This window comes from Calidris pugnax, unplaced genomic scaffold, assembly GCF_001431845.1.
Source record: "Calidris pugnax isolate Ruff unplaced genomic scaffold, ASM143184v1 scaffold49, whole genome shotgun sequence".
NCBI classification, from domain to species: domain Eukaryota; kingdom Metazoa; phylum Chordata; class Aves; order Charadriiformes; family Scolopacidae; genus Calidris; species Calidris pugnax.
Genome location: NW_015090798.1, coordinates 3,907,445 through 3,933,974, shown reverse-complemented (window position 1 = coordinate 3,933,974; position 26,530 = coordinate 3,907,445). Strand labels below are relative to the sequence as shown.

Genomic DNA, 26,530 nt, shown 5'->3' with positions numbered 1-26,530 from the left:
TTTTTTTTTTTTTTTTTTTTCCTTAGTTTACCTTCAAAGGCACAAAAACGTCCAAAAGGTTAATGGAGAATTATACTTAATTATAATGATTCATTATTGTCAGTGCAGTTAAGCTAATTTATTGTTTGCGCCTGAACTAAGGGGAAAAAAAAAAGTCTGTTGGCGTGAAATAACGCACAGTAATTAGCCTTTTGTGTTTAGTGACTGCTTTATCCTCCTAAATGTTACTATAAAATTAAGGCCATAGTTATGGAATAACTATCATATCAAATAACGGTGGGAAGACAGTAAAATGTATGCTAGCAATGCAGGTGCACCTGTTACAGATGTATAGGCAAACAGTAAATATCAGCGTGTCAGATGAGGACAGTTTTAGGACTTGGAGTGTTAAATCTGGCATCATCCAAAGGCCAAATATAAATTAATAACAGGAACACTTGCTCCTAATGTGTCTCAGATTAGAAGCATAATGTCATATTCAGAAACATTGATTTTATTATCATGTCAACATTGGCAAGAGCATATATACTTCATTTCAGCAATTACATTTTTTTTAGGTGACATTGCAGTCACTACAGGCAAATGAAAGCTGCCATCAGCAGGATTTTTTTTTTATTTTAATACCATTGTTTATGTTGCTTCAAAAGCCCACTGTAGGAACTTAAAAATGCAGATTACCAAGAGTAAACATGTTTAAGTAGGTGGTTCACAGAGTGAAGCTATTTTTACAAACGAAAGCAGTAACAGATCAGCAGGGTACTTTAGAAGTCTACGGCATCAGTTATAAGCTACTGACCTCCCCAACACAAACCTGAGAATGACGCTGAGAATCTACCTTTTCAGTCAAAAACTAGATTATCCTTTAATGAGATCAGAGATTTCGTCCAAGCATCAAAAAAGGTCATCTCTGCATTATAAGATTGCTGCCGGAAGGTTGTGTCTCACACTATAGAAGAGGGAAGGGTCTAATTTTTTTCTTTTTTTTTTTTTTTTTTCCCTCCTATGACCGAAATAATGGTAAAAAATTGTGTGCGGTGAAAATTACTTAAGTGGGGTTTTGACTTCTTAAAGTTCTGCAGCCCCTTAAATAATAGGAAGAGAAGCAACTGCTATTTCGGAGCCTCGTTTTGCAGCCTCTCGGCTCTCCCTTGCCCCTTGGCCTGTTCCGTGATTATCTCGTAGCGTCCTGGTAGATGGAGAAGTTGTCTGGTAAATTATAGCTCGCACCAGCTGCACCGAGTCTTTGTGCCAACAGACACACAAAAAAAAAAAAAAAAAAAAAAAAAAAAATCCCTGCTCGTGGCTGTGCTGCTGCATCCAGCCCGCGCACTGCAGGACAAAAAACCTCAATGAAATGCACCTTCAGCAGCTCTCGCTCGCCGTGTGTCGTCAAAGGCGGTCCTTTGCGAGAGTGACATAACAGGTATTGAGCAATTCACGGCTGTGGACACCGTGTTAGTGCCCTACAGACATCCCTCTTCGCAAAGTGGCACTTTTCTGGGTTGATTTCCGTCCAAATAGAAGTTGGGAAATGGTTCAAACCACCCAGTCAACTGACGGGGAGTCAAGGAGGACCTGCTGTTGGCCATCGGTAACGCCAGGCTAGAAGTGCTCAGGGTGGAAGCTCTTAGACTCAGCTGACTTTGAAGGGCTTTTAACCGTTCAGTGCCTGGTGGTGCCTTTGCAGCTTCATGTGCCTTCTGTGTTATACCCGTGTCAATGGAGATGTTGGGAGATGAGTTACAAGGGTGCTGGTACAGCATGGGAGGAATGGCTTCGTCAAGCAGCGCTGACGTATGGGACTCCGCTATTTGCCAAGCTGTTGCTACGTGTTTTCCATACTTAGGAAACGGTTTTGGTGGATAATCTTAACATTTCCATTGCCATGCTGAAGGGGGTGTGTGTTATTAATTTTTTTTCTTGCTCGGTAGGTCAGTCGATACCCTCTCTAGCTTCATACTAGCACATGAAAGGACACTTATTCCAGGTTTATTTGTATTTCATAGAATCATAGAATCATAGAATGGTTTGGGTTGGAAGGGACCTTAAAGATCATGGAGTTCCAACCCCCCTGCCATGGGCAGGGACACCTCCCACCAGACCAGGTTGCTCCAAGCCCCATCCAGCCTGGCCTTGAACCCCTCCAGGGATGGGGCAGCCACAGCTTCTCTGGGCAACCTGTTCCAGCGTCTCACCACCCTCATAGTAAAAAATTTCTTCCTGAGATCTAATCTGAATCTTTTTTCTTTCAATTTAAAACAGTTTCCCCTATTTATCTGTACTCTCTTCGTAAGTCATGGAGACAAGAACATTTTGCACTGTTGGAGAGGATCCGTGCAGACTAGACTTTATTTACTGCTTCAACCAAAGTGTTTCACAGACCCTCTACGTTAGGAATTACTGAATCAGAGGCTGCCAGAGGAGGAGAACCCATTTGGTTCCCTCACTGCAGCCACTGTCTGGGGACACTTCGGGAGCTGACTGGGACAATATACACCAAGCTGTGTGAACTAACTGTGCCTGTCACCCAAAGGTGAATATAGGGCTATTTCAGGACCCCGATGAGTGACTGGGTGGCTGTGGTCTGTGCATCACTGAGTGCATGGGGGAGAAGGAGCACAGCAGCATCGCTGACCCGTACCTTTATTTTATGCCCATATGGTAGCCACCATCATGACTGACCTCCAGGATTGCGGTGAGGATCTGCAGAAGTAAAAGTGTGACTATCTCCAGCTTGAGCTAGCCTCCAGGGCTGAAGGCTGTAACAGGCTGTGCCTCTTTAACCTGAATGCATCAGGAAATGCGTGACAGACCTTGCCCAGAGGTATTCATCTGTAACTTCTACCTGCACTGGTACGCGCTGAAGCAGGAGAATAAGGCCACGCTTTGGCCTCTGCTGTTGGATTTAATAAAGCTTTGAAGGCGATTGTTATCAAAGAGTACGGGGAGAAGGAAAGTCGTTGCCCCTGGACAGAGATGTGGTAGAGAAGGCAGCTTATGGCCTCCTGTTTCCCCCTCCCTTTTGCTTGCCTGTATAGAGCTAACAATCATCTAATACTTAACTGGGTGTTGGTTTTTTTTTCCAGAAAAGAGTCAGTTCTAGTGACCCCGCGCCATGGCTTAATCGAGGCTTAATTCTTATCACATGATATTAAAGTTAATAGATTCCTGGTAATTAATGAAACGATTTCTGCGTTACTCTTTCCTGCAGTGTGCTGCTCTGGTTGGCGAAGACCAGCCTCTTTGCCCAGATCTCCCAGAACTTGACCTCTCCGAACTAGATGTGAACGACCTGGACGCGGACAGCTTTCTGGGGGGGCTCAAGTGGTACAGCGACCAGTCAGAGATCATCTCCAACCAGTACAGCAATGAACCCGCCAACATATTCGAGGTAAGGCAAGGCAGTGCAAGTCCACGTTGCAAAGTCCTTGCTGGCTTTTTTCCTATTTTTTTTTAATTATTATTTTTGTATCCTGGTGGACAACAGTTTTACTATTTTTTTCCCCCCGTTGAGAGACAACCAACGTCATGATGTTTCTTACGGGTTCTGTCTGACGCCCTTAATCCTCATGATCAAAACCAGGCCTGCGATCTGGAGAGAGGAGGGGGGAAAAAAAGCCTTGAAAGGAATTAAATGGAACTTTTGCTTGTTGAAAGGAAAATGGCTAAAGAGTGCCTGGAGCGCTCTGCCCTGTGGCATCACAGCAAGGAGTTGCACAGTTGTCAGCTGCTAAGGAAAAGTGAAGTTGAAGCACGTTTGTTGTCTTCCACATGCATTCCCCAGCAAGATGTGGAGCACAGCGCAGCAGCCAGCTGCTGAGGAGCTGGAACAGCTCTAGCAAAGGTTTTTTAGCACTCGGAGAGCTACTGTGCAAGGCACTTGCACACAAATGGAGAGGTCCTCATAGTTGATATATAGGGCAGAAAAAGGGCGGGTGTGAGGGCTGTCAGTAGCTCATGAACCAGCACATCGTTTGGGATGTTTCATCTCCTGGTGGAGAGCAGTCTTAAAGTAAAAGTTGAAGGGTGGTAGGAGAGATTTAAATGTTTTCTTTACAATTCTGCCTCGAGGATCAGGGTGTACGAGAGGAAGGTTACAGGCTCTTTATCTCTGTCTCCAGTCTTCTTTCTTTTGCTCTGGAAAGCCTTCATGCCTCGTGGTTACAGGGCAGCCATGCCCCCCCTCCCGAACCCTAACCCTCTTCTCTCCTTGGTGATAGGAGATGCCATAGATCGTCCACTGACTGGGAAATTGGACAATAAATTGATTAGCTGGCGGGAAGACCTTGAGCAACAGCGTGCTACTGGTGCTGCCTCTCACAGCTCCAGGAAGTATGGCTGGCCCGCTGGCTTGGGGAAGCCCCGAATTATCACGGTGGACTTTAAAGGCTGGAAAAGATTAACTGAAACAGTATAGTAAAGAGCTTACCTAAGAAGTCCTGAATGAAATTCTCCTTTTTTGTATACAGCTCTAAAACCACAGTGATCTCCCTGATGCAGATGAAATTACTCTGGATTTATACCAGTATAACTGATCACTGAAACTGGTCCTCTCTGTTCAATTTCTATCATTTACACCCAAGTAACATGGAATTAATTTTATTCAAATCAAAATGAAATTAGCCCTGCAAAACCCTGTGCTTAGGCCCTTTTTTTTTTTTTTAAATTAGTTGTATAATGTTCTGTTCCTTGTTTTGCAAAGTTTCCAACCCCTGTCTTGTACTTGAATTGCAGTTGTACCGCCTCAGGCAGGGCACGGTGTGTTAGTGTGTAAGTTGGGATGGTCTGTAGCAGGGGGGCAGGGGACACATTTGCAGCTGGTGCAAGAGAGAGTGGTTTTGCTTTTCTTACAACTGAAATGTATTTTTCCTCATTGATTGAAAGCCAGAAGCAGGGGCATTTTTCCTTTTGGAAGAAACAATTGAAAATGCAGACCTTCAAAGTGGAAGTTCCAGATAAGTAATATAATTAAACATCTAACAACTTTAAGTGCACAGATCGTCCCAGTTAAACCAGTGGAACTGGACCACAGGCTTATTGGATGCCCTGTGCATAATTGCCTGTTGCAGTGGTGGCCACAACTACTGAGTCCATAATTGTCTCAATAGGTAGTGACAATTCCCCTACATGCCTTGTATAGGAATTGTCACATCCTATATGAGACAATTCCCATTCTGAAAATCAAAGCATGTTGCAAACAGTGAGGTAAAGAGCTAAGCTTGTGTGTAACCTCGTTGGGAGACGGTGACACGAGGTGCTGGTCGTCGTGTGTAACCTCTCATGGGCCTGTTGGGATGAGTCTGAGAATGAGCGGCCCCAGAGTGAAGAAATAGGTGGGATGCAACTGGGGGAACACATCTAGCCAGCAACTAGTAGGTCAGAAATTATAGTTTGGAAATGAAATAATGCTGTTTCCTTCCTAACGGGGAAACTCTGATGTCCTCTTTGTAAATGCTTGGATTTCCTTGTGGTGATGGGCTTCAGTTGCAGGTTGCATCGCTGTCTCTGACAGCAGCGTTTGGCCCATGCTTACCTGGAGGGACAAACTGTGCTCTAATAGCGTTTTGCAATACTGCAGTACAAAAGTAGGCCATTTTCAGGTTCGTTGTGTGTCATATTTACATTTCTTGGTTGCTTGGCCTAGGAAGACGGTACTGAAACAGTTATTTTCTCCTGCTGCACGTTAACCCCGTCCCCATTCTCCGTCGTGCAGCTGGGTACCTTGCACAATGTCTCGCCTCTGCCACTCTGTAATGTGACGACTGGGGGTGCTCAAGAACAGAAGAAGATGTCTTCTTCCTCCAGAGACTATCTCACATAGTCTGCAAGGAACTATTTGTTTTAGAGAATGGAAGTTTTGTGCAGTTTCCCATTGATCTACACTGGCTTTTCTTTTTACAGAAAATAACTTTTTTTTTTTACTTTGTTTTTCTTTTTTTCTCTTGTATCACCGTGGGAGTATGTTTTATCTAACTTAAGCTTCCAGATGAGGCTTTGTCATACAAAAATAGAAATGCAATCTCTTTGTGGTGGAAGGAAAAGAACCAGAGTAGCAAACAAATGTTGGGAAGTACAAGAGCACCGTTAATTGCGCAAGCTGTACAGTGTTAATTACCAAACCTAACCTTGAATGAAGTACACTCTCCTTTGAGGTATTGATGCAGTAGATGTGGCCTTGTCTAGTCTAGGTGAAGGCCGGTGTTCAAAAGCCCTTTACAAAGTTCCTGGATGTCTCAAGCTGGTGGACTTTTTTTTTATTATTATTATTTTTATTTTTTTTAAGAAAGGCTTGTATTTTAGAAAGTGAAATCTCAGGTTTTCTGCAAATCATGTTCCTGGAAGCTCAGTTGAGCCAAGCACCCACAAGCTGAGACACTCGTGGTGGCACTGGGGGTCTCATGGACAAGAAATTACTAATAGTTATGGTAGCAATCAGGAGCCAAGTGAGTTAGCCCAGATAGTATGTAACTGTTGTTGTGTAGCACTTAGTGACATGGTTTAGTGATGGTTTTTTATCGGAGTTAGGTTGATGGTTGGACTACATGATCTTAAAGGTCCCTTCCAACCTAGACAATTCTATGATTCTATGTAAATCCCTGCTCTCATCTGCTTAGGTGTGGTGGGATACTGGCCTTCACCCTGATATTAAAACACACCAGTATCCTGTACACACACCTAGTTCATCACTGCTTTATTCCACTCACGCGCCCGTGTAACCAGCACTAGTCCCCAGTCAAGCCTGTACTGTCTGCCCCAGTGCAGAGGCTCTTCTTATCAATGTGTGTACATATGCATGTTACAAATGAGTTGGTTTCTTTTTATTCACAGCTTGCTCACTTCTGTTTTTCATCTGGTTTTCGTTGCCCGTTGTTCTGACTACTGGAAAGATAAAATGAAGGAGGTTTTGCCCCTCGGGGCACTGTCTATTGACACAAGTTCATGCAAGTAAATAGTTAACAAGTCACCCAAGACCAGTTATTTAGATGGTTCACCGGATCATTCACTTTCATTATTTGCTTTTGTGAAGAACTGGGCTTTAAAAAATTGTATTTGTAAAAAAAATTGATGTGGCTACTTTTAGAAAATGAGAATGATTAGGTTTTCGTTCTCAAAGCCAATGCTATGTGAAAATGTGAACAGCCATACAACTTAATGTGGCACAAGTGAGAAGGCTTTTTGTTCACGAAAACTACTGTCCCCTGAGGCTTCTTCAAATATACCATACCCTATCGTGTAAGGTTAGTCATATTTAAAATTCTTTATGACCCATGCCTAGAATTATGGAGAGGGAAGATACCTACAGTGGATGTATCTCTTAGTTGGCATTGCTTACAGATAACTGATAAGGGAAAATACGGCTCATAGACAGGCAGTAACCTGAAGTATAACAAACTTGTGTAAAATCATAAAGACTTCTAAGTGTGGTATTCTCATACTTGGCAAAGCACTTATTTTAGCCTTTAAAAAGACTTCAGAAAACCCACATTGCTTGCCCTCCATGGATTTCATTTTCTTACATAATTCTGTATTCTAGAGAGATGCCCAACGTCTTTGATGACTTTATTTTTAATTGTTTTGCGTAGGTGTAGCCCAGGTTACTTTTCAAGACTGTGCTATGTGCCGTGTATTTGGGAAGCCTAAATAGGCCACTATGTTTTATTGTAGGCTGCCAAAAAATGCTGTATTACAAGCAATGAGAATGTGGGGAGAGAAAGGGCTGCACAATGAAATTCATACCATCTTGCTCCTGGCAGTGGGGAAATTCATAGAGATCGATGATTTCTTATTTATTTGGAAGGGTTGGCATCAGGAAGATGACGAGGGTGGAGAGGAGCCTTAAACATCACCAGGGTCATTTGCATTGGTTCAGATTATAAACTCCCTTGTGTTTTGTGGTGCTGCCAGTCTCTTTCACTATTTCAGGTTATTCATTCAAGGTTTGCAGCCAGATTGATTAATGAATTACCAGATCTTGCGTAAAATGACTTGGCCTGACTTTTAAACAACCACCAATGTTTTCTTTGCCAGTCTTGTGACTGGTGTTAATGGGTTTCCAGAGAGCTGAGCCTGTATAGACTTTCTGTACTGGCCTCCCTTAGCATTTTTTCCACTTTTTAATTTTCTCCAAAACTAGTAGCCCAGGGCAGGCAGTTCAAGGAGATATAATCTCAGGGGGGGGGGGGAAAAAAAAAAAGAAAAAAAAAGACATAGTAGTCAAATCCTTGATGGCTGATGCCCTTCAGTGCCAAATCAGCATGATTTATCATAGCCATCTATTCAGCACAACAGAGGCTGGAGGTGAGCTGCATGGTGTACCTCACACGATATGCATAACTAGAGCTCTGAACTTTGAAGGAAAGCCTCAGAGCTATTTGCAAAGTGCTGGTGCTTAGTGAATACTAAATTACATTTAGGAAATAGTCTACTGCTACCAGTTATACTTCATTTTTATTCTTGACACAGACACCTAAATCAGAGAACAGTAACATTTCAGAGATTATGGTAGCAGTTTGGGTATGTTCCAACACTATAATAGGATCAGAATTTTAAGGCCTTTTTTATTATTACCAATAGTCACTTAGTTTCTACTGCAGCGTACTTTGTAGGGAATTACAGCTTTTACTAAAAAGATTAAAATGCTATTATGCAAATGATTGCAGTATGTTATTATGTTTACAAATTAACATCCATGGCTCAACACACAAATTAACTAACTATTCCATCTATATTATTAAGGATTTAATAAAGTAACTGTTGATAAAAATGAGGAGCTTGGAACAGTTAATAGGAACTGATTGTGATTTAACATAGAACTTAAAACATTGTGTTTAATGTTCTAGATGGTATAATGGCAGAGTAAAGCTTATCAAAGTGCTCGGAAGAGCCGAGATTGTGTGTCTGAGGCCTCGGAAAGCACAAACTAAATAGCTCTGGGCAGTAAAGTAGGATGGGCAGCAGATCAGCAAGTCTGAAGGTAGCCCATCTCCTATCAACATGTACTCCCCTGCTCTAATAAGTAGGGGTTTTTTGGTGGTTTTTTTTGAAATTCAGATTCATAGACGTTGAATATTTTACGTGATGAGCACACGTAGGGTACTTGGGAACTTATGTCCCTCTAAAATGCCTCCTGTAATGAAATGCCTCTGTGGCAAATGGGATTTCACTGCAGAGAAGAGTATCGCCGTACGGCAGGAGAAAGGGAAGGCTGAGTTCAGGCTGAGATGACTTTACAAACAGCGCTGCAAATTGCTATTCCGAGCAGTTCATAAGAGATCATAAAAGCAAACAGATAAGAGCTACTGAGGTCCTGGAGAAATGAATGTACAGTATGTGGTTACGGGATAGATTTAGTAGGGAAACAGAAAACATTGTAGGTTTAATACAACAATAAACATAAAAGGCAAAAGATGCAGATTTGGGATAGGAAACTTTATAAGAACAATAAAAGGTAACAATGTATCATAAAACCTGCTTGTGAGAGTAGGAAAAAGACCCTCAGTTCCAGGGGAAGGAAATAGCAGAGGCTGGGTGAAAGTGCCAGAATCTTTATATTCCTAATGGAGCAATGTCACGTTTCTCCCGGGTTGGAATGCATTACCTTTTCCAGCATCTCTGGCCCGACTCAGGTTTCTGCATCTACTAAATGGGAGTCCAGCACAGTAACATTACATCTGTGGGGATGATGTATGTAAACTATAATCTACGACTAGCTATGCTGACATTTAAAAAGGCGCAAGCAGTAAGTGGAATTTATTTTACTCGAACCAGCTGCTCTGTAATTGGGGAGAGTTTATGCAAATGCTCCATATCTGGTGTTAGCAAGGTGTGCTGCTGCCTCTCCCTTTTCTTTCCTGCTTGGACAAACTACAAACTGTCTAAAATGTGTCTCTGTTCTAACGCAAGAAACTTGCAGGTTGGTTGAAACCTTCAGGCAGGAAAGAAGTCCCAAATGAGTGAAACCAGAATTGCTTTGAGAACTTATTGTTTGATGTATGAGGCCACCAAGATCATTCCCCAGGTGGGCGATCAAGAAAAGGCAACTGATCCCCTCTGTGGGTCCCATGCAGGAGATATTTCACCTGGAGCAGCCGTGGCTGGAGATACTCACCGTGTCTCTGCTCAGCTGAGCACCTGTCCTTTTTGCAAGGGGGAAGACTTTAACGCTCACCAGAACAGTAGTAAGCTAATTAGGCCATTAGACGAATGTCTTGGCCCGTGTTAAAACCAGCCCTTGAGGACACCGCGTTACACTGTGTTCCCACTGGCTACGTATCTAAATACAAACTGGTGTCAGCTGCCATCCGGACCAAAATGTAATAGCCTCCTTTCACAGAGGTCATCTTAAATCCACTTTGGTCACAGTCACACTCCACATCTGTTTTAGTGAGATGCAGCTTCTTAAGGTGGCATTTGGACTTCATAAGCACGCAAACAACTGAGCTATAAATTGCTACTGCTGGAGTTATTTTGAATAAGTGTATACTGTTTCATATTTATAATGGTGAGGCTTCATAATATTCGCAGTGAATATATAACACAGATCAGTTCAACAAGCATGAAATTGTATGTTGTCAACTTGTCACATAAATAGAGCCATATTCTAGCTTACGATAATGTCGAACTAAATATTTTCTCCCTAGAACTGCAGAGAGGGTCGCAAAAAAGTGGGACAGTGGCTCTGTCTTTTGTTAGAAAAACGGTCCCAGAGTCATTGCTAGTGGGAAGTAAATATTTCTGATCAGATTTTCCTGGTTTTTTTTCTTCCTCCTTTTCTTAACAACAGCAACAGAAAGTTTGCTTTTCTTAGACAAATGCTAATTGGCTAAACTGTTAAATTTATTTCCCTTAATGGTTTTATTTCTAGTGTAACCTCTTCTTTCTCTTTTTTTTTTTTTTATTGTTGCTATTTTTGCACTGTGCATCATTGCTAATTGCTACTAAACGCTCCATCTTAACCCTGGCATGCTCTTTCCCTGCTGCCCCATCCCACTTAATATTAACTCAAGCCCATGCCATTACAGAAGGATAAAAATCATAGCAAGGCTTAATTTAGGAATATTTTTTTTTCCTTGGTGCCTCTAACCTATTGTGCATGTTTAGGTCAGGAAGAGGAAGTTGCAAGGAGCAAATTTGTTGCAGGGAGAAAGTTTCGGCGTTGAATCACCTCGAACTGTTCCTCCCCTCCTCCCGTAAGCAGAAAAAAAAAAATACAAGGCTTTGTGTCTGTGAAAACTTATCCACTTGTAGCTCTTATTGTACTACGGTGGTTAGTACTCAGATGCAATGGAAATTTTCAGCCTTTCAGCATCGGCAGGCACGCTCTGCCGTGCGGGCTGGTTTCAGGTCTCGGTGGAAATCAGCCCCTTTGCAACGCGTAGTTGGTGGCTTTGGCTGAGTTTTCCCTTCTGACACAACGGAGCAACAGCCTTGCTTCGTAATGATTGAGAAATTAATTAGCACTTTGCGGTGGTGAAGAGTCTGAAGGGCCATGATTGGAGTCTTGCTTTTTACCACATGTGGTAATCGCTGGGGTTTGTTTATGAAAGCACAAACCCCAACCCTATTGAGATGTTGGTGTTGTCGTGAAGCCCGAGCGGTGTGATGCACTGGAGAAATACTTCCATTTCCTCACACACATCTGTGCTTTTGTGCTTTACTGTGAGTAACACAATGGGGTGCTGGTCCGTAATGGGTACTTCTAATCACTAAGATGATAATCAGAAGAACAGAGTATTTTCTGTGAGGAGCCACGGTGGCAGCCGCGGGCAAGTGTTGTTGACTTGTTGATTTATGACAGCTTGGAGTTGCCTGAACTGCTCACAGCTCTCTAGTTCATCACGTGAAGTTCAGGAGGATGAGCCCTTCCAAGCACGGTACAGGGTGAGACGTGCAGAGAGAACTTCCTGCACCTCTGCACTTCTCTCTGCTGCCACGTCTGCTCCTTGAGGGCTCAGCGATATTAAATCTTCAGAGGGATTTGGAGGGGCAGCCCATCAAGTGGTCTGAGAGACTGCAAATCTCTCCTTACAGGAGATACGCTTGCCTGAAAATAGAGAGATCAGGTGGAAAACTTGTTTCTCACCCAGGAGATTATTTGCAAGGAGGAGGTGAAAGCAGTTACCTGGAGGATTGGTTTGGTCAGAGGAACGTTCTGCTTCCCCGGGAGCTGTTAGCAGAAACAATGGGAGTTTTCTCCTGGAATCGTAGTTTCTCCTGAAGGGAACTCAAAATTGTTTCTGAAAGTACTCCTAAACCTTTATGAAAAAAATACTGTTATTCTCCCAAGTTGCTGTTTAAGCAGTGACGTAATGATTCAGGAGCTGCATCGGAGAGTGCAGTTATGGAAGTGAGACTTCTCCCTGGGATTTTGGCTTTGGGCTTGCACATTTCCACAGAGCAGTCAGTGACCCTATGTAGAAAGAAGATATTATTAGATTTAGAAGTCTTCTTTTTTTCAGGATTTATTTTTTTTAAAATATGTATCAGTTGACTAGCTGCATCTAGTTATAACGTGCTCCACTCTGCCAGGTTGAGACTGGGTGAAGAGGACTTTGGGTCTCTTGTCTCCACTTCAGGGGGGCTTGTTCATGAGGTGTGAGCAGCCAGGCAGTGCAGGTGACAGTGTGGCTAGTACATGATGACAAACTTGGAACAGGGGAGGGCTTTCCAGAAATAAAGAGTGGTTAAAGTAGGAAGGGACCTTGGGATGCCATTTGGTCCAACCCCACCTGCTCAGGCAGGGCCACCTAGAGCAAGAGACTGAGGAATTATTTCTGTATTCCTTCACTGCTGCTTTTCCCCCCTTAAAATGACATTGGTAATGAGTTCCTGATCCCATTTGGAAAATCCTACACTATAGTCTTAAACTATGGAATCTCCAGGAGACATGTCTGTATATAGCAAGAAGCCCATCATGGCCAAAACCTGTTTTTCAGAGGAAGGTGGGTGTCAGTCAAGAGTGTTCTCAGTCTGGCCTTGGATTTCATGTCAAATCTTTGTATAAGGAAACCTACCTATTGACTAGCCTTAGGTCCTTAGCTTGTCCATTTTCACAGGCTTGTTGTAAGACTAGTGAAATCTCAAAATTGTCAGGTAAATAAGGATTCATATGCAGTTTTTTTAATAAACAAAAACCTTAAGTGCATGCTATTGACATCTGGTTGGATGTGTCGTGTAAGGCTTTTGACCCTCCAGGCATGCACAAAAGGAGCAATAGGCCTTTATTTCTACCTATCTGGGGGATACTTACGCATTTTTGGAATTCTTTTTCTGGTTTTGTGTTTGCTTTACTTTTTTCCCTCCACCAGGAGCAATTCTTTTAGCTCTATTGACAGTCCTTAAAAATCCAACAAGCACTCTTCTCACTAGTATGAAGCTATCAGGCAAAACATTACCAATTGTCACCTCAATTGCATCTAGAGAAAAGCCAGAAAAATTTCTGGGTTTGTGTTTTTTTGTTTGGGTTTTTTTTTCTTTTTTTTTCCTAAGGCAGAAGAAATTATCGCATGGTCCTTAACACACAGAGATATTCCTCCATTTCCAGTGAAAGGGTGTCAAACTGCTTCTGCTTGTATGTGGTGGGAGCGTTGCCATCTCTCGTCGTTTTCTTTGCTGTGGATCCCACTCTGGTATAGGAAGGGTCAGGTCAAATGCCTCTCTGGAGACCAAGTCTCCCATTTGCAGCAGGAAATCTCTCAGGCGGCGAGGATAACGTTACAAAACAGAGGCTAACGTTACAAAACAGCTCTGCTGCCTCTGGCACAGTCTAGAGCATCACAGACCAATAACTCCTATCATGTCACTCTTGCAGCACCTTATTATCTGTTTTTCTGTAAATCCGATCCGAGACTGTCATTACCAGTTTCAGGTAGGTGAACACCATCTGGGTGAAATAACCATGTGCCAGTGATGGGCTGGAGGGGGCTCTTGTTAGTTAATCATCCCTACCTTCCTTTTGATGAGTTAATTTGTCTGTTGAGCCATGGAGGAGCCCCCAAGAGCTCCCAGGAGCCCCTTGTTAAAATTCCGCCGACAAATGGGAAGATAGGGATGATTTCACTCTTTTTGCTGGAGCCTGTGCTATCTATGATATTGCTAAATCATCCATAAGGCTTAACTTTTCTATGCAATCTTTTTGTTACAGTCGTGGCAGCACATTACTTCCTTGTGCATTTCCTTTTTAAACATTGTCACTGGATACCTGACCCTCCTGAAAATCTCATCCCATGAATTAAGGTTAACCGCAATACTTCCATGTGGCCTTTTAGTAGCTGGCATACCAGGTTTCTTGGCTGGCATGCCAGAATATACATTTTTTCCTTTTTTTTTTCTTTTTTTTCTTCCCCCCCCCCCGCCAATTACTAAACACAGTCTTTATTTACTTGTCTCGTGGTAATGCCTAAAAACCCTGTAGCAGGAGGAATAGTCTCTATGTATGTACTAGTGACCAGCCCTTCCCTGTTTTATGGTGTGCACTTTGAAGTCCTTGGAAGGAGCAAAGGTAGTGAAAGAGGAAGAGAGCTGGTCCTTGGGGCTTGGGAGTGAAGATAAACTCAAGTTGTTGTTCCTTCAGAGGCCCAGGAGCATTGCTGTCTACCCAGGCTCGTCTTCCTCCCAGCCAGCTGGAGGCAGTTACAGCCTGCTGAGCTTGCCCAGCCCAGGGAATAAAGTTCTAACCCACAACACAGCTAGGAGATGCTAGTTTGAAGTTGTAGTTGCGTCAACATGATTTGGGACTACCAAACCTGGGGAGAAGCTGCCTTAAGTAGTACACACCAACATGGAGACATCTCCAGATTGAAGAAGAAGAAGAATTGAATTTAAAAAAATCTAAAAAGCCAACCAACCAAAAAAAAAAACCCTCAAAGACCAGGAAGCTAAGAAATACTGTCATTCAGAAGATGCTCTGCTGCCTTTTTCACTAGTCAGACAGGGCTTGTTAGCTCTGATAGAGCGCTCCTACAGCCAGCTCAGGACTAGTTTTTGCAAGGCCGCGAGTACGCCACTGCAGAGCGCTGACGGGTGCTGTGGGTGGATTTATTAGCTTTTGCTCAATATTGATGTTTCTCCTTGGCTCTGTTCTGAGAGAGAGCAAACCTCTCCTGCAGGAACACAGGGAAAGTGATGGAGGGACACTGGAGTAAATCTGGAAGAGTCAGTTGGGTTCCTAGCAGGCTATGAGCTTTGGCTAGAGGCAACCGTAGTGTTCCAAGCAGGTGCCTGTGGAGTTAGTCAGCATCTCTGTTGGGAAGGATTATTTGGCTGTGTCCAAGAATCTGCCTGGGGAGCTTCCCCAGAGTACCTGGGAGCAGGAATCGTGTCAGGGTCTCCCCAGTGAGTCAGTCCAGGTCCAATGTGGTCAGAGCTAATAGGCCACAGAGGGCTGATTCTCTCCTAGACCATCGGCATCGCCTTACACCCCTTTCCCAGCACTTGCAACTCTGTGAACTTTAACTGTGGACCACGTCTGGACCCAAGAGGGCTTTTTAGGGGCAGTCCTGTTCTGTGCAGAGGTGGTGGTTCTCTTTCTGGGTATCTCACACAGTTAGACTGGTGAAACTTCGATTTTTGGGCCCAAAGCTAAAGAAGGAAAAAGACCTATCCTTGAACTTCAACCTCTAATAGTTCCTATTTCCTAGTCTGTTGTTTTGTCTATAGATGTGCCTTGGCCCAGCAGGCATGTCAGAAACCATTTATAAAATGACTTTTGTGTTTACTGGGCTTTTCTGTCAGTCCATCTTGAAACATCCAGGAATGCTGCCTTCTCAAGCCTGTTACTCCAGGTTGCACCACGCATGTAGCAACCTCAAACTGGACCTTTCCGCTTGTTCATCTAATATTCCATCCCACACCATCATGCCAGCTTGCCTTCCATGACTATAACATTAGCTGTTTGCCACAGCTTCCCTCAGCTTGCTTTTTCCCCGACCAGAATTCATAGGGATGAACGAAAATCCAGCCATGTCTCGTGTCCTTCCCTAAACCTGCTTCTGGGAGAGCAATGACAGATACCAGTTTTATTGTGTGCCAATGTTACCGCTCTGTTTACAGCAGATTTAAGAGTTTACATTAGGCCATGGTGTTATCTTCCAGTTTTCCTAATTCTATCTGCTGGCAATCCCGGCTGAGGTGGCTGCCCCTGTCCTAAAGGAATTTGTGTCAATTTCTGCGGGGACAAATCCTCCCTGCGCTAAACCGCTTTGCAGTATTTGCTCAAACTGAAATTTTGACAAAGACGTTCTGTCCACATCCACCAAAAGAGATTGCTGCTTTTTTTTTTTTCCAGGCGCACTTGGAGGTAGATGAGTTGGAAGCTGCCTGTACCTGGCTGATAACTGAGACTGAGCATCTATGTAGCACGATCCATGCCCTTTGCTAATTTGTCTTTGAACGACAAACGTGTCTTCACTGAGTCAGCAAAATAAGAGATCCTACAGTAGAACTCATTGCCCTTCTATCCCTTCTAACAGAGCCGCTAGGTTTTCCCAGTTCCTCCCCAAAATCGTTTTTTAAAAAGAGCTCTTATAAAGACATCCCTCGATTGTCCAGAACTTTATATTCTCTAGTCATTTCTGATCAAGACATCATGCGCTGTTATTTCTTTACAATCCCTCCCTAACCATTCCGGTATATTCCCAATTTAAAACATAATTCAAATCTTTGTGAAAATCGAGGTTGCTCAGGTTTGGAGACAGTCCACATTAGTCCTCATCACTGATGCCCCTAGAGAGTCAAATCTAAGAGCTGAGTGTGGCTGACCTCAAAAAAGAAAAGCAGATTTCCTTGCAAACTTCTGCATTTCACACAGGAACCATGCAGGGTTTGCCGAGGTTCTCCTGAGAGGCTTTAAGATGAGAAATTGGTCAAATTTTGCATGGCTTCAGTTTTCATTGCAAGTGCTCTGTTCAGTTCTAAAATGATACCATTTTTTTTAACTTTGAAGCTGCTAAGTGGAAAGCCAGCCCTTTCCCATGGGAGAGGACTTTGCAAAATAATTGTGTGTGTGAGGAAGGTGGCAGGACACCAGGGTGGTGTAATAACATGCTTGGCTTCAATAGAAAAAAGAGTTAAAATGCTCGTAGACTTGGAATGACAACCTACAAAATATCGCTGACTGCTATTTAAATGTTTGAATCCATCTGAACTGTTTCTCTGCAAATAAAATGTGTCTCCTGGTGCCAAACTTGCACAGTCCACCGTTCCTGGAGATGTCTACTTCCTACTTCTTGAATACTTGTGCTTTTGGATACGTGCAAGTGTCCTTCCTGATCCTTCATGAGTAGCATTCAGGACCAGGACTACTTCACCTGATGTTTTCTTTCTCTGGCACCCAATAATTGTTTTGCATCAGGGCATAATTGTACCTATAGGTATTAGACAAACCCGCTAATTCAGTCTCTGTAGCTCTTGAATATCTTCCCAAATTGCATTCTATGATTTGGTTAGATTATATCTTATCTCTAACCTTCTTGCTTCAATAAACACACAATATCTAGCCTGTCTTCTCCCACCTTATATGCACGGAAAATCACCAGGACTTAATCTGTTGCCGGTGTTAATGGCATGATCCCTCATCCTAATTCCAATTCACTCTGCCTGATATCCCACAAATGCCTTTGAGAAAGTGTTTTATCCTTGATCCTGTGCCAAAGACACTTTCTTCCTCCATCACTGCTTTCCTTGGGACAACCCTGTCTCTATGACTATCTGCACAGGTGATGACCTACCCGACTGGCTTTGGATGTTTTCTGGGTTTTATCTTCCCAAAGTAAGTTATGCAAAGAGAGGACCTCCCTCAAACAGTGTGTTGTGGACCCTTTCTGTTTTCCAAGACGCTTGCTGAGTTGGTGTTGGGCTATAGCCTCTCCCTCCTGTATTTTGAGGGGTTGGCCCAGCTTTTCATGTTAAGCTACATGGTCTCTGTGCTCACTTTTGAACTCAGTCACGATTGTGTTCCTTCCCACTGCTCCAAACTTGTCTTTTTTGCTGTAATGTGCTGATGTTCTCCATAAAATCCACCATCTCATACGCGTATCCTGTAGCTTCCTGGTATGGGGGTAGGTATACCCAGGGAAGTTGTGGATGACCCTTCCCTGGAAATGCTCAAAGGCAGGTTGGGTGGGGCTTTGAACAACCTGATCTAGTGGGAGGTGTCCCTGCCCACAGCAGGGAGGTTGGAACTCGATGATCTTTAAGGTCCCTTCCAAGCAGAACAATTCTATGATTCTGTATCTGACACACCAGCCTTGCTCTGTTGTGGCATTCACTACTGTCTCTGTGTTAACTTCCTCTGGAAAACTCCATTCTGGAATGCCAGTAATAAGTGAGCAAATATGCGCACAGTTGGCATCCATGAAATGTTGTCCTCTGCTTGGAAGGGGAGACTGGTGATGCAAGTTGGAGCCCTGCCCTCCGCCGTGCCCGTGGGCGCTCTCCGGCCTGGAGAAGTTGATTAATCTCTGCGCATCAAATCCCCTGCTATAAAGCGAGGATTATAATCCTCCTTTCTTGCTTTTGTCTGAACGGTGAGGACTTTCTGCAGATATTGCCTCGTACGGTGTGACTGGAGGTCCTTCAGTCAACAGGGCTCTTGTCTTTGTAGCGCCATAGTAACGATTAACCAGGGGAAATTTAAGTTGCAGGAGGTGGATAGTGATGTTAATCACCATAATGAAGGTGGAGCATTATTTTTGCTGCATGGTGGTGGAAGGAAAGGCTGAGAAATAGATGGCTAAAATCACTGAGTGTATATTTTCGAAGACAGGGCTTGCTCAGCAGCCAGGTGACAACAGACATGTTGTTTATTTGACAGAGAGGCTGTGAACCTAACTCCTGACTCAAAAAGAAAACTTGCTTCCCAAATGAAGACATATGGAGGGTTTTAATGGCAGTTGCAAGACATGTGGCTATGTTATGCTGCTATGCGTGAGCTTGTAAAGGCAGCGGGTATATATCTGGTGAGGGAATCTGTGAATTCCACCACTGCTTAAGAGTGAAAACATTTCTCACCCAGAAAAGAGAGTCCAAGAAAAATTGTGTCTGAGAGGACAGGCTCTGCCAGCTCCATGGCAGTTGGATGTGATGCCGGACAATAAGGGTAAGAACTTCTGTTCAGCTGAACCAATGTGGTTGGGTTTGAGCTTGGCCTTGGCCAGCATTTGTTGGCCTTACTCAAGGTGGGGTTTTAAATGATATTAGCAGTGACATGATGTGGAGGGCAGTGGGCAGGAATCTGTGTGTGGGGGCACTCGCTGCTCGAATCCAGGGAAAATCCTGATCTGTGTTCATATAGCGAGTACCCACGACAGCTTTATCTACACAAGTGCGGAGAGTGGAGGTGACAACAGCAGCAGGGAGGTTACACCCCATGACTGATGTCTGCAGGGATGTCTTTCTGGCTGTAGCATGAGTAAAATGTAGGTACAGACCGAGGACATTAGTTCTTTGCTTTGGAGTTCCTTTGGTTTGATATCTTGTCATGGTTTTCAGTGGGGTACAGATGAACAGTTAACCAGCTTAAGACCACTTAAAAAGAACTGCTTGTAGCCTTAAAAAAAAAATAATAGAAAACTCATTTTATGTGTTTTAAAGATGAGTTGGCTTCATTAAAGATTGTGGGGTCTTGCAGTGTTACCCCAAAGAAGACACTGCTAGCTCTGCTGTTCAGCTGGCAGGGAATGTGTCAGACTGTGGAACCTTGCCCATATGTGCGAGTCCTCCTAACGCTACCAAAATTCATTTAGTTCTCTTCCAAAGTCGTGGGCAGTGAGCTAAAAATGTCTCGCTCAGATACGTATTTTCGAATTTCAGCAGGGAACTGTGTCAGACTGTGGAACCTTGCCCATATGTGCGAGTCCTCCTAACGCTACCAAAATTCATTTAGTTCTTTTCCAAAGTCGTGGGCAGTGAGCTAAAAACGTCTCGCTCAGATACGTATTTTAGAATTTCAGTATTAAATGTAATAAAGCAGATTTTTATTTTTTTATTCTTCTTTTTTGATGAGACGCGCAATGAGAGAGTGAGGACGCCGCGTTAGAGTATCTTTTGATTTGCTATTTGCTATGTGTTAAACATTTATATTTCAAAGCAGCGTTTGTACCTATACCGAGCGTTTGGCAAATCCAACAGCTCATTAGATGTTAACAATAGCAACGCTGCTAAATACAAAGGATTCATAGGCAAAGTACCCCTCAGGCTATATCTCTGAGAGAAAAAAGTGGCAAATAGAATCAGAAACTAATTAAATAGTCAGCTAAAGCGAGCATAACTTTAAAAAGCTCGAAAACTACCAAAAATGGAAACATATTACAGTTATCTGCATTCACAGTGCAGAACAAGTTTGGTAGTATTTAAGATAATTCTCTAGTGCCTGCTATTTTTAGTCCAAGGGTAAGCTGCTGTAAGAGCCTTTCAGCGATGCTTCCCTTTAACCTGGCCTAACAAGCTAAGCCAGTAAGCTGTCTGATTTCCCTCTTACAGGAGGCAGAGAGATAGCTAAAACAAACCATTTGTGGTGAAAAACGCTCGGCCTATCTTGTCTTAAGAGCTTTCTTTGTATAGATTTTTTTTTTTTCTTCTTTTTTTTATCAGACGTCCCGCTGTTAAGCCTTGCTTGTCAAGAGACCAAAATGTCAGGCTTTGCTGTTTGGAAATTGTAGAAGCACAGGACTGAAAGGAGATTTTATAGACCCAGCCTAATGGCAATAAACATTTCTGCCTTGCCACCGGTGAAACCCAACCGGGGCAGTTTAGGCTATTGCTGTTGATGTGTCTGAGGAAAAAGCAGTGTATTTAGTTTTTCTCAGGGGGGAGGGAAGGGCAGACATAAAGGGCCCGATTTGCTTCTCAGTTACGCTTAATCTGTCCTGGTTTAACTCCATTGACTTCCCTGGGTGCCGCCTGGTTTGTGCTGCTCTAATCCCAGGGAGAGTAAAGCTGGGGCCAGCATTAGAATCATAGAATGCTATGGGGTTGGAAGGGCCCTCTGGAGATCATCTAGTCCAACCCCCTGCCAGAGCAGGTCCACCCAGAGCAGGTTCCAAGGAACATGTCCAGGTGGGTTTTGAATGTCTCCAGAGAAGGAGACTCCACCACTTCCCTGGGCAGCCTCTTCCAGGGCTCTACCACCCTCACAGCTCCTCCTCACATTTAGGTGGAACTTCTTATACTCAAGTTTGTGCCCATTTCCTCTTGTCTGTCACTGGGCACCACTGGGCATCCCTGTGCTGCTGGCTCTTGTGCTGGGGGCACCCGTCGCTCCCTTTCTCTCCGGTGGTGTGTGTGTGTGTGTGTAATCCTTCTGTATGTTTACAAAACAGGATTTTATTGCTACCTAAACATGAGCCGTCCCACCCGCCCCTCTCAACCAGCTGAGCAAGACGTGGACATAGTATCCTGTCCTCTGTCTGAAATAGGTGGAAACAGAGGTTGTGCTGCCTGGGTTAATGGTAGTAGTTTCATCCTGCCCCCAGAAGCGTCACTTAAACAGGTTTTCCCTTCCCAGGACACTGGATCAGGAGTGTGGCTCTTTCATCTTGTGCTGTTTCCAGTCCATAGCTGCCTTCCCCAGTTTCTTCCTCTTTGACAAGCTGAGAGAGTTGGGTTTGTTCAGCCTGGAGAAGAGAAGGCTCCAGGGAGACCTTAGAGCCCCTTCCAGCCCCTAAAGGGGCTCCAGGAGAGATGGGGAGGGACTCTTGATCAGGGAGTGGAGCCATAGGATGAGAGGTAATGGTTTTAAACTGAAAGAGGGGAGATTTAGATGAGATCTCAGGAAGAAATTCTTTGCTGTGAGGGTGGTGAGACACTGGACCAGGTTGCCCAGAGAGGCTGTGGCTGCCCCATCCCTGGAGGGGTTCAAGGCCAGGCTGGATGGGGCTTTGAGCAACCTGTTCTGGTGGGAGGTATTCCTGCCTGTGGCATGGGGGTTGGAACTAGATGATCTTTAAGGTCCCTGCCAATCCAAACCATCCTATGATTCTATGATTTTGGGTGCTCATAGAAAAGGGCAAAATGTTTCTATACAAAGGGAAGCCATCCGAGCCAGGATAACGTTGAACAGGCTGTGTTGAAGCCACTGCTCTGCAGGGTCCCACTCCTGGTTTAGTATTCAAATGGCTGAAATGTACTTATTATTCCTGGGGTTAGGCATATCCTGTGGGGTTCTGGCTGTGCATCTTGCAGCTACATAGGCTCAAATTAGAAGTTCTGTTGACTTCAGTGGGGATATCTTTTAAATTGAAGATGCACTTGGCATGAACAAGTATGAGCCTTTCCAGCAGGGAGTGTGAGCACGGCGTCTACCACATTGTAGGCACGATGGACCCAGCCACTTTTAAACTCATCTTCGTAGTCGTAGCAATGTAGTGCTCAGCTGCAAAACTCACTTGACTAGGAGGAAGAATTAGCCCTTAGTGGCCTCTGGCTGGACTGCTGTTAGTCCCAGGACAGGTTGGTACAGATACGGTATTGCAGGAGCTGCTGCTCTCAGCTTCAGCATCAACATACCCAAAGAGCAGAGGGCCAGGTCCTCAGCTAGTGTAAATCTGCATCACTCCCTTAAAACCTGTGGAGAGGCCCTAATTTACAGCGGCTGAACATCTGGGCCCAAGTTCTTTTTCTTTTGGTTACTAGCAGGATTAAATAGAAGCACCCAAAATTATTTATTATCGGTTCTGTGGCAGCATCTCAAAGCCCAGTTGTAAATCAGGACACCATTGTGAAAGGGGTTGTGTGAACACGTAACAAAAAAGCAGTCCCTGCCTAAAGGAACTTACGGCCTAATTAATAACGATATTTAGTGCATTGGTAAGTACAGCTGGACTTGATTGCCTCTTATGGGTCATTTTTAAAGAGGGGGAAAAAAATTTCCCAGGTTGACTTTCACCATTTCTGATGAAAAAGGTACTGGTTAACATGAATGCCTTGCAAAGAAAAACACAATCTTTTACATCTTACAGATGGAGGGCTACTGATCAGCAGCACACACTTCTAAAAGGCTAGCATAAAATGAGCAATATATTCAGTTTCCACTAAGAAATAAAGAGAAGAGAGGCAACTGCAGTGGGAACTGTAGTGTCCCCCATGGTATGCATGCACTACGAATCTCTGCTGGGCTGGGTGAGGGTAAATGAACGAGGTAGCCTTAGTGTAAACTAGCAAATTAGTTTTACGTTTTAGTGTCAACTCCATTTTATCAACATTATCTGTGAAGACTAGTGAGTTCCAGGAAACCTAGAAAGAAGCCAGCAGTGGATGTGCTCTAGAGGAGGCTTTGCAGCAGGCAGCTCTTCTGTGATCTTTATTATTTTTTTTAATGTTTTCTGTTTTAAAATCGCCATATCTAGTTTACGATTCTATTCACATACGCAAAATTGCATTGAAAGAACATTAAAATCTTAGCACCTAGTGACAAATCAAGGAAATACATAGTTAAGGATATTATGAGACATCTAAACGAATCCAAATGCTTAACCGGCGGAAAATTCAGACACATCTCCTCATCCTGAAGAGCATCCTCGGTGGTTGTAGGGGTTTACCAGGATGCACTGTTCACCTGCTGCTTTTTGAGGCAAGGGCTTATTTGCCCACTGGGACAAGCTTACATTTTTGTTTTCATGGGACTGTAAAAGCGAACCGAAAAGCCTGCCAAAATGCACCTGTGGTCTGTGCTGTGTAAAACCCTCTACCTGTTAGCACCTTCCTTCCTGTGGCATCTCCACGTTCTCGCTTCTAAAGGAGCCTTTTATTGCTCTCAGCCTCGGATGCTCACAGTACGGGTACCTGGGGTGCTTTCTCAGCTGAGCATCTCCTGAGTGTCTCCTTAGATATGGGAACACCACTGAGGGGTTTTTGGAACTTCTTTAGGCTGGTAAGAGTAGAGTACACATATCAAAAGAGACATTTTTTTCCTCTTGGTGGTGATTTCCTCAGGTTTTTTTATGGCTAAAATCTGCTATATTTGCTTATTTTGTCTAGCAAAACCACCTCTCCAAATAGCATCAGTCATCACATCTGCTGATACCTACCAGGAAGGTGTTGGAGCCATTGCTGTGACACTTACAGACAGAAGTATAACTGTAAATAAAACATATAGAGTAAATGCATCTTTAGCCTTGTAAATAAGTTTTTGTGTTGTGTCTGAGTAAACTCCTGCAGCCAGCTCAGACCAGATGGCAGCCTTCCATTAGATCACAATAAAAATGGATGGGAAGCCCAGATGTATTAATGATATACTGATCCTTTCATGCTGCAGGTCTAAGGCAAAATGGTGTTTTTCTCCTGGTGAGACATGACTTGTGTTTGTCGTACCTGTTCAAATGGGCATGGTGGTAAGTTTGATGAAGCTGAACATGCTGAAAAATTAAAACATCATAAAAAGCATTTAGTGAAGTTGATACTTTACAAATGGTAATTTCCTCGTCAAATTAAATTCCAATTTTCTAACAGTAAAAGCACCAGATAGAAGTGTCTTATTTTGCTGTTTAAAAAGGAATTTTTGAGTGTGTGTTCTGTTCACACAAAAAGCAGTCTCCACTTATTTGAACAAAATTAAAAAATATATGTAAACTCTTCTCTGCTATATTGTATATAATTCTACCCTGAAATTTATATTTGTGTAGAGTCATAAATCTCTAGAAAGAAGTAGGGATTATGATAGACATCCTGACACAGCCAGTATAATTAAAACTAAAGCAAATGCAACACTGAAATAGAGAATGAACAAAAGCGACGAGATTATGCTTCGTAGTTTGCAAAGAAAGGGTCTATACTAGCACTCAAGTGCATTTTTTAGAGATGTCTGTCATTATCAAGAGGAAAAAGAAGTTTTTACATCAATTATATGTGTGAAATCATCCCCGCAAAATATATGTCGCTCTTTTTTTTCCCAGAGATGTCATGCCGCCTAACAAAGGTGTATGAATGTTGAAAAATTTTATGTCGGTGCATAGAGAGATTAGTGTGGGCATGTACCATAAATCAAGTAAATAAATAAATCTGAGCAAGCAGTGTTTGAATATTTGGACTGAAATACTGCTGACACCATCACTGAAAGCTCTGCAATGGGGAGAGTCCCAAACATCTTCCCTGCCTGATGCTGTCACCTGTAGCCTTCCTTCCCCTGCCTCCCTCTTTTTGCAGTGTTTATTCCCAGTTAGAGCTTGTCTGGATGGGGACTCCTGGTCGGGATCTGTGATGACTCTCTGCTGTATATTTTAGGTGCGTAATAATAATTAACAATCTCGTCTGGGTTGTTGTTCAGGACCTTATCACGTGCATGAGCGATTGCCTATAGAAGAGGAAGGGAGGATGGTGAGAGGCGCCACGTGCTGCTCCAGTGGGAAGGTGGTGGGCTTGGAGGGCACCTTCTTGCATCCCAGGCAGTGAGCTGTTGTTCAGGACCTTATCACGTGCATGAGCCTATAGAAGGGGAAGGGAGGATGGTGAGAGGCGCCATGTGTTGCTCCAGTGGGAAGGTGGTGGGTTTGGAGGGCACCTTCTCGCATCCCGGGCAGTGAGCAGTGGTTGGGTCACCAGCCCTGGAGGTATTGAAAAGATGGTTAGATGTGGTGCTTCCTGGAGGTATTGAAAAGATGGGTAGACGTGGTGCTTCGAGATATGGTATAGTGATGTTTTTTGTCAGTGTTAGGTTGATAGTGGGACTAGATGATCTGAAAGGTCCTTTCCAACCCAGACAATTCTATGATTGTGTGATTCTACCTGTGCAGGCCGGGCTGCCCATCCTGCTCCTCCACCCATCCCTGCTTCCCCACCAGTGTGGCCAGCAAGCAAACTTCACCCCCACCTTTGGTTCTCTGGCCATCTTGCTCAGTGAAGGAAAACCTCCAGCCTTTCTTTTCTTTTTTTTTCCTGCAGCTCTTCACCAGGCTTTTCCTCCCCTTTATATTTCTGCCCTTTCTCTGCTCTTGTTTTTCCCTTCCAGAGGTGTGGGTAGAGTTTTGCGCTTCGGTGTGGAGCTCTGCCTAAACCTAGACCACCACAGGCTGGACAAGACATGCCAGGTCTTCTCCTGGAGAAGACCAGGAGGTCTTCCCTGGCACTGGACAGGACAGGCACAATATTATGTCAAAAGCGTAGCGCAGCATTATAGACATGTGGTTCCTGGTGAGACTTTGATGATGCTTTTATAATGTCAAGTTCTGTACGTGTTAAAAACCCGGTCTAAAACACAGATAATGCGTTTATTTAGTAATCAGCAAATTAGCCTATGTAGTCGGTAAACGTAGAGGCCCAAACTGCTGATAAGATGATTTGCTTTCAGGTGTTTTCTCAATATTGTGCTCAGCATCAAGTATAAATTGAATAGAGTGACCTTTTGATACTGAGTCAAATCGACTGCATTTCCAAAGATTCTGTGGTTTCAATTACCATAAATTTTTGATACTGGGTCTACCACCAGTGCACCGGTTCCAGCACAGCAATATCTTATCACTGGTTCCCCTTAACACAGCCGGCGGCACGATAGGTCGCTCTCAGATCATTTTTTGGTTTGTCTTTTCCCCAGAATCAAATC

The 26,530-nt window shown here is 43.6% G+C and overlaps 1 protein-coding gene across 3 annotated transcripts in view; it reads left to right on the top strand.

The window, feature by feature from the left end:
• Positions 1 to 26,530, top strand: part of PPARGC1A (peroxisome proliferator-activated receptor gamma, coactivator 1 alpha) — a 432,535-nt gene that overhangs the window by 370,111 nt on the left and 35,894 nt on the right. Inside the window, exons 1-2 of one of the 3 annotated variants that reach the window (XM_014937105.1) lie at positions 2,739 to 2,824; positions 3,212 to 3,391. In XM_014937105.1, the coding sequence (XP_014792591.1) occupies positions 2,789 to 2,824; positions 3,212 to 3,391 (216 nt within the window). In that variant the 5' untranslated portion in view covers positions 2,739 to 2,788. Of the gene's footprint in view, positions 1 to 2,738; positions 2,825 to 3,205; positions 3,392 to 26,530 lie in introns of those variants that run through there. The other 2 variants (XM_014937103.1, XM_014937104.1) reach the window with 2 other exon arrangements.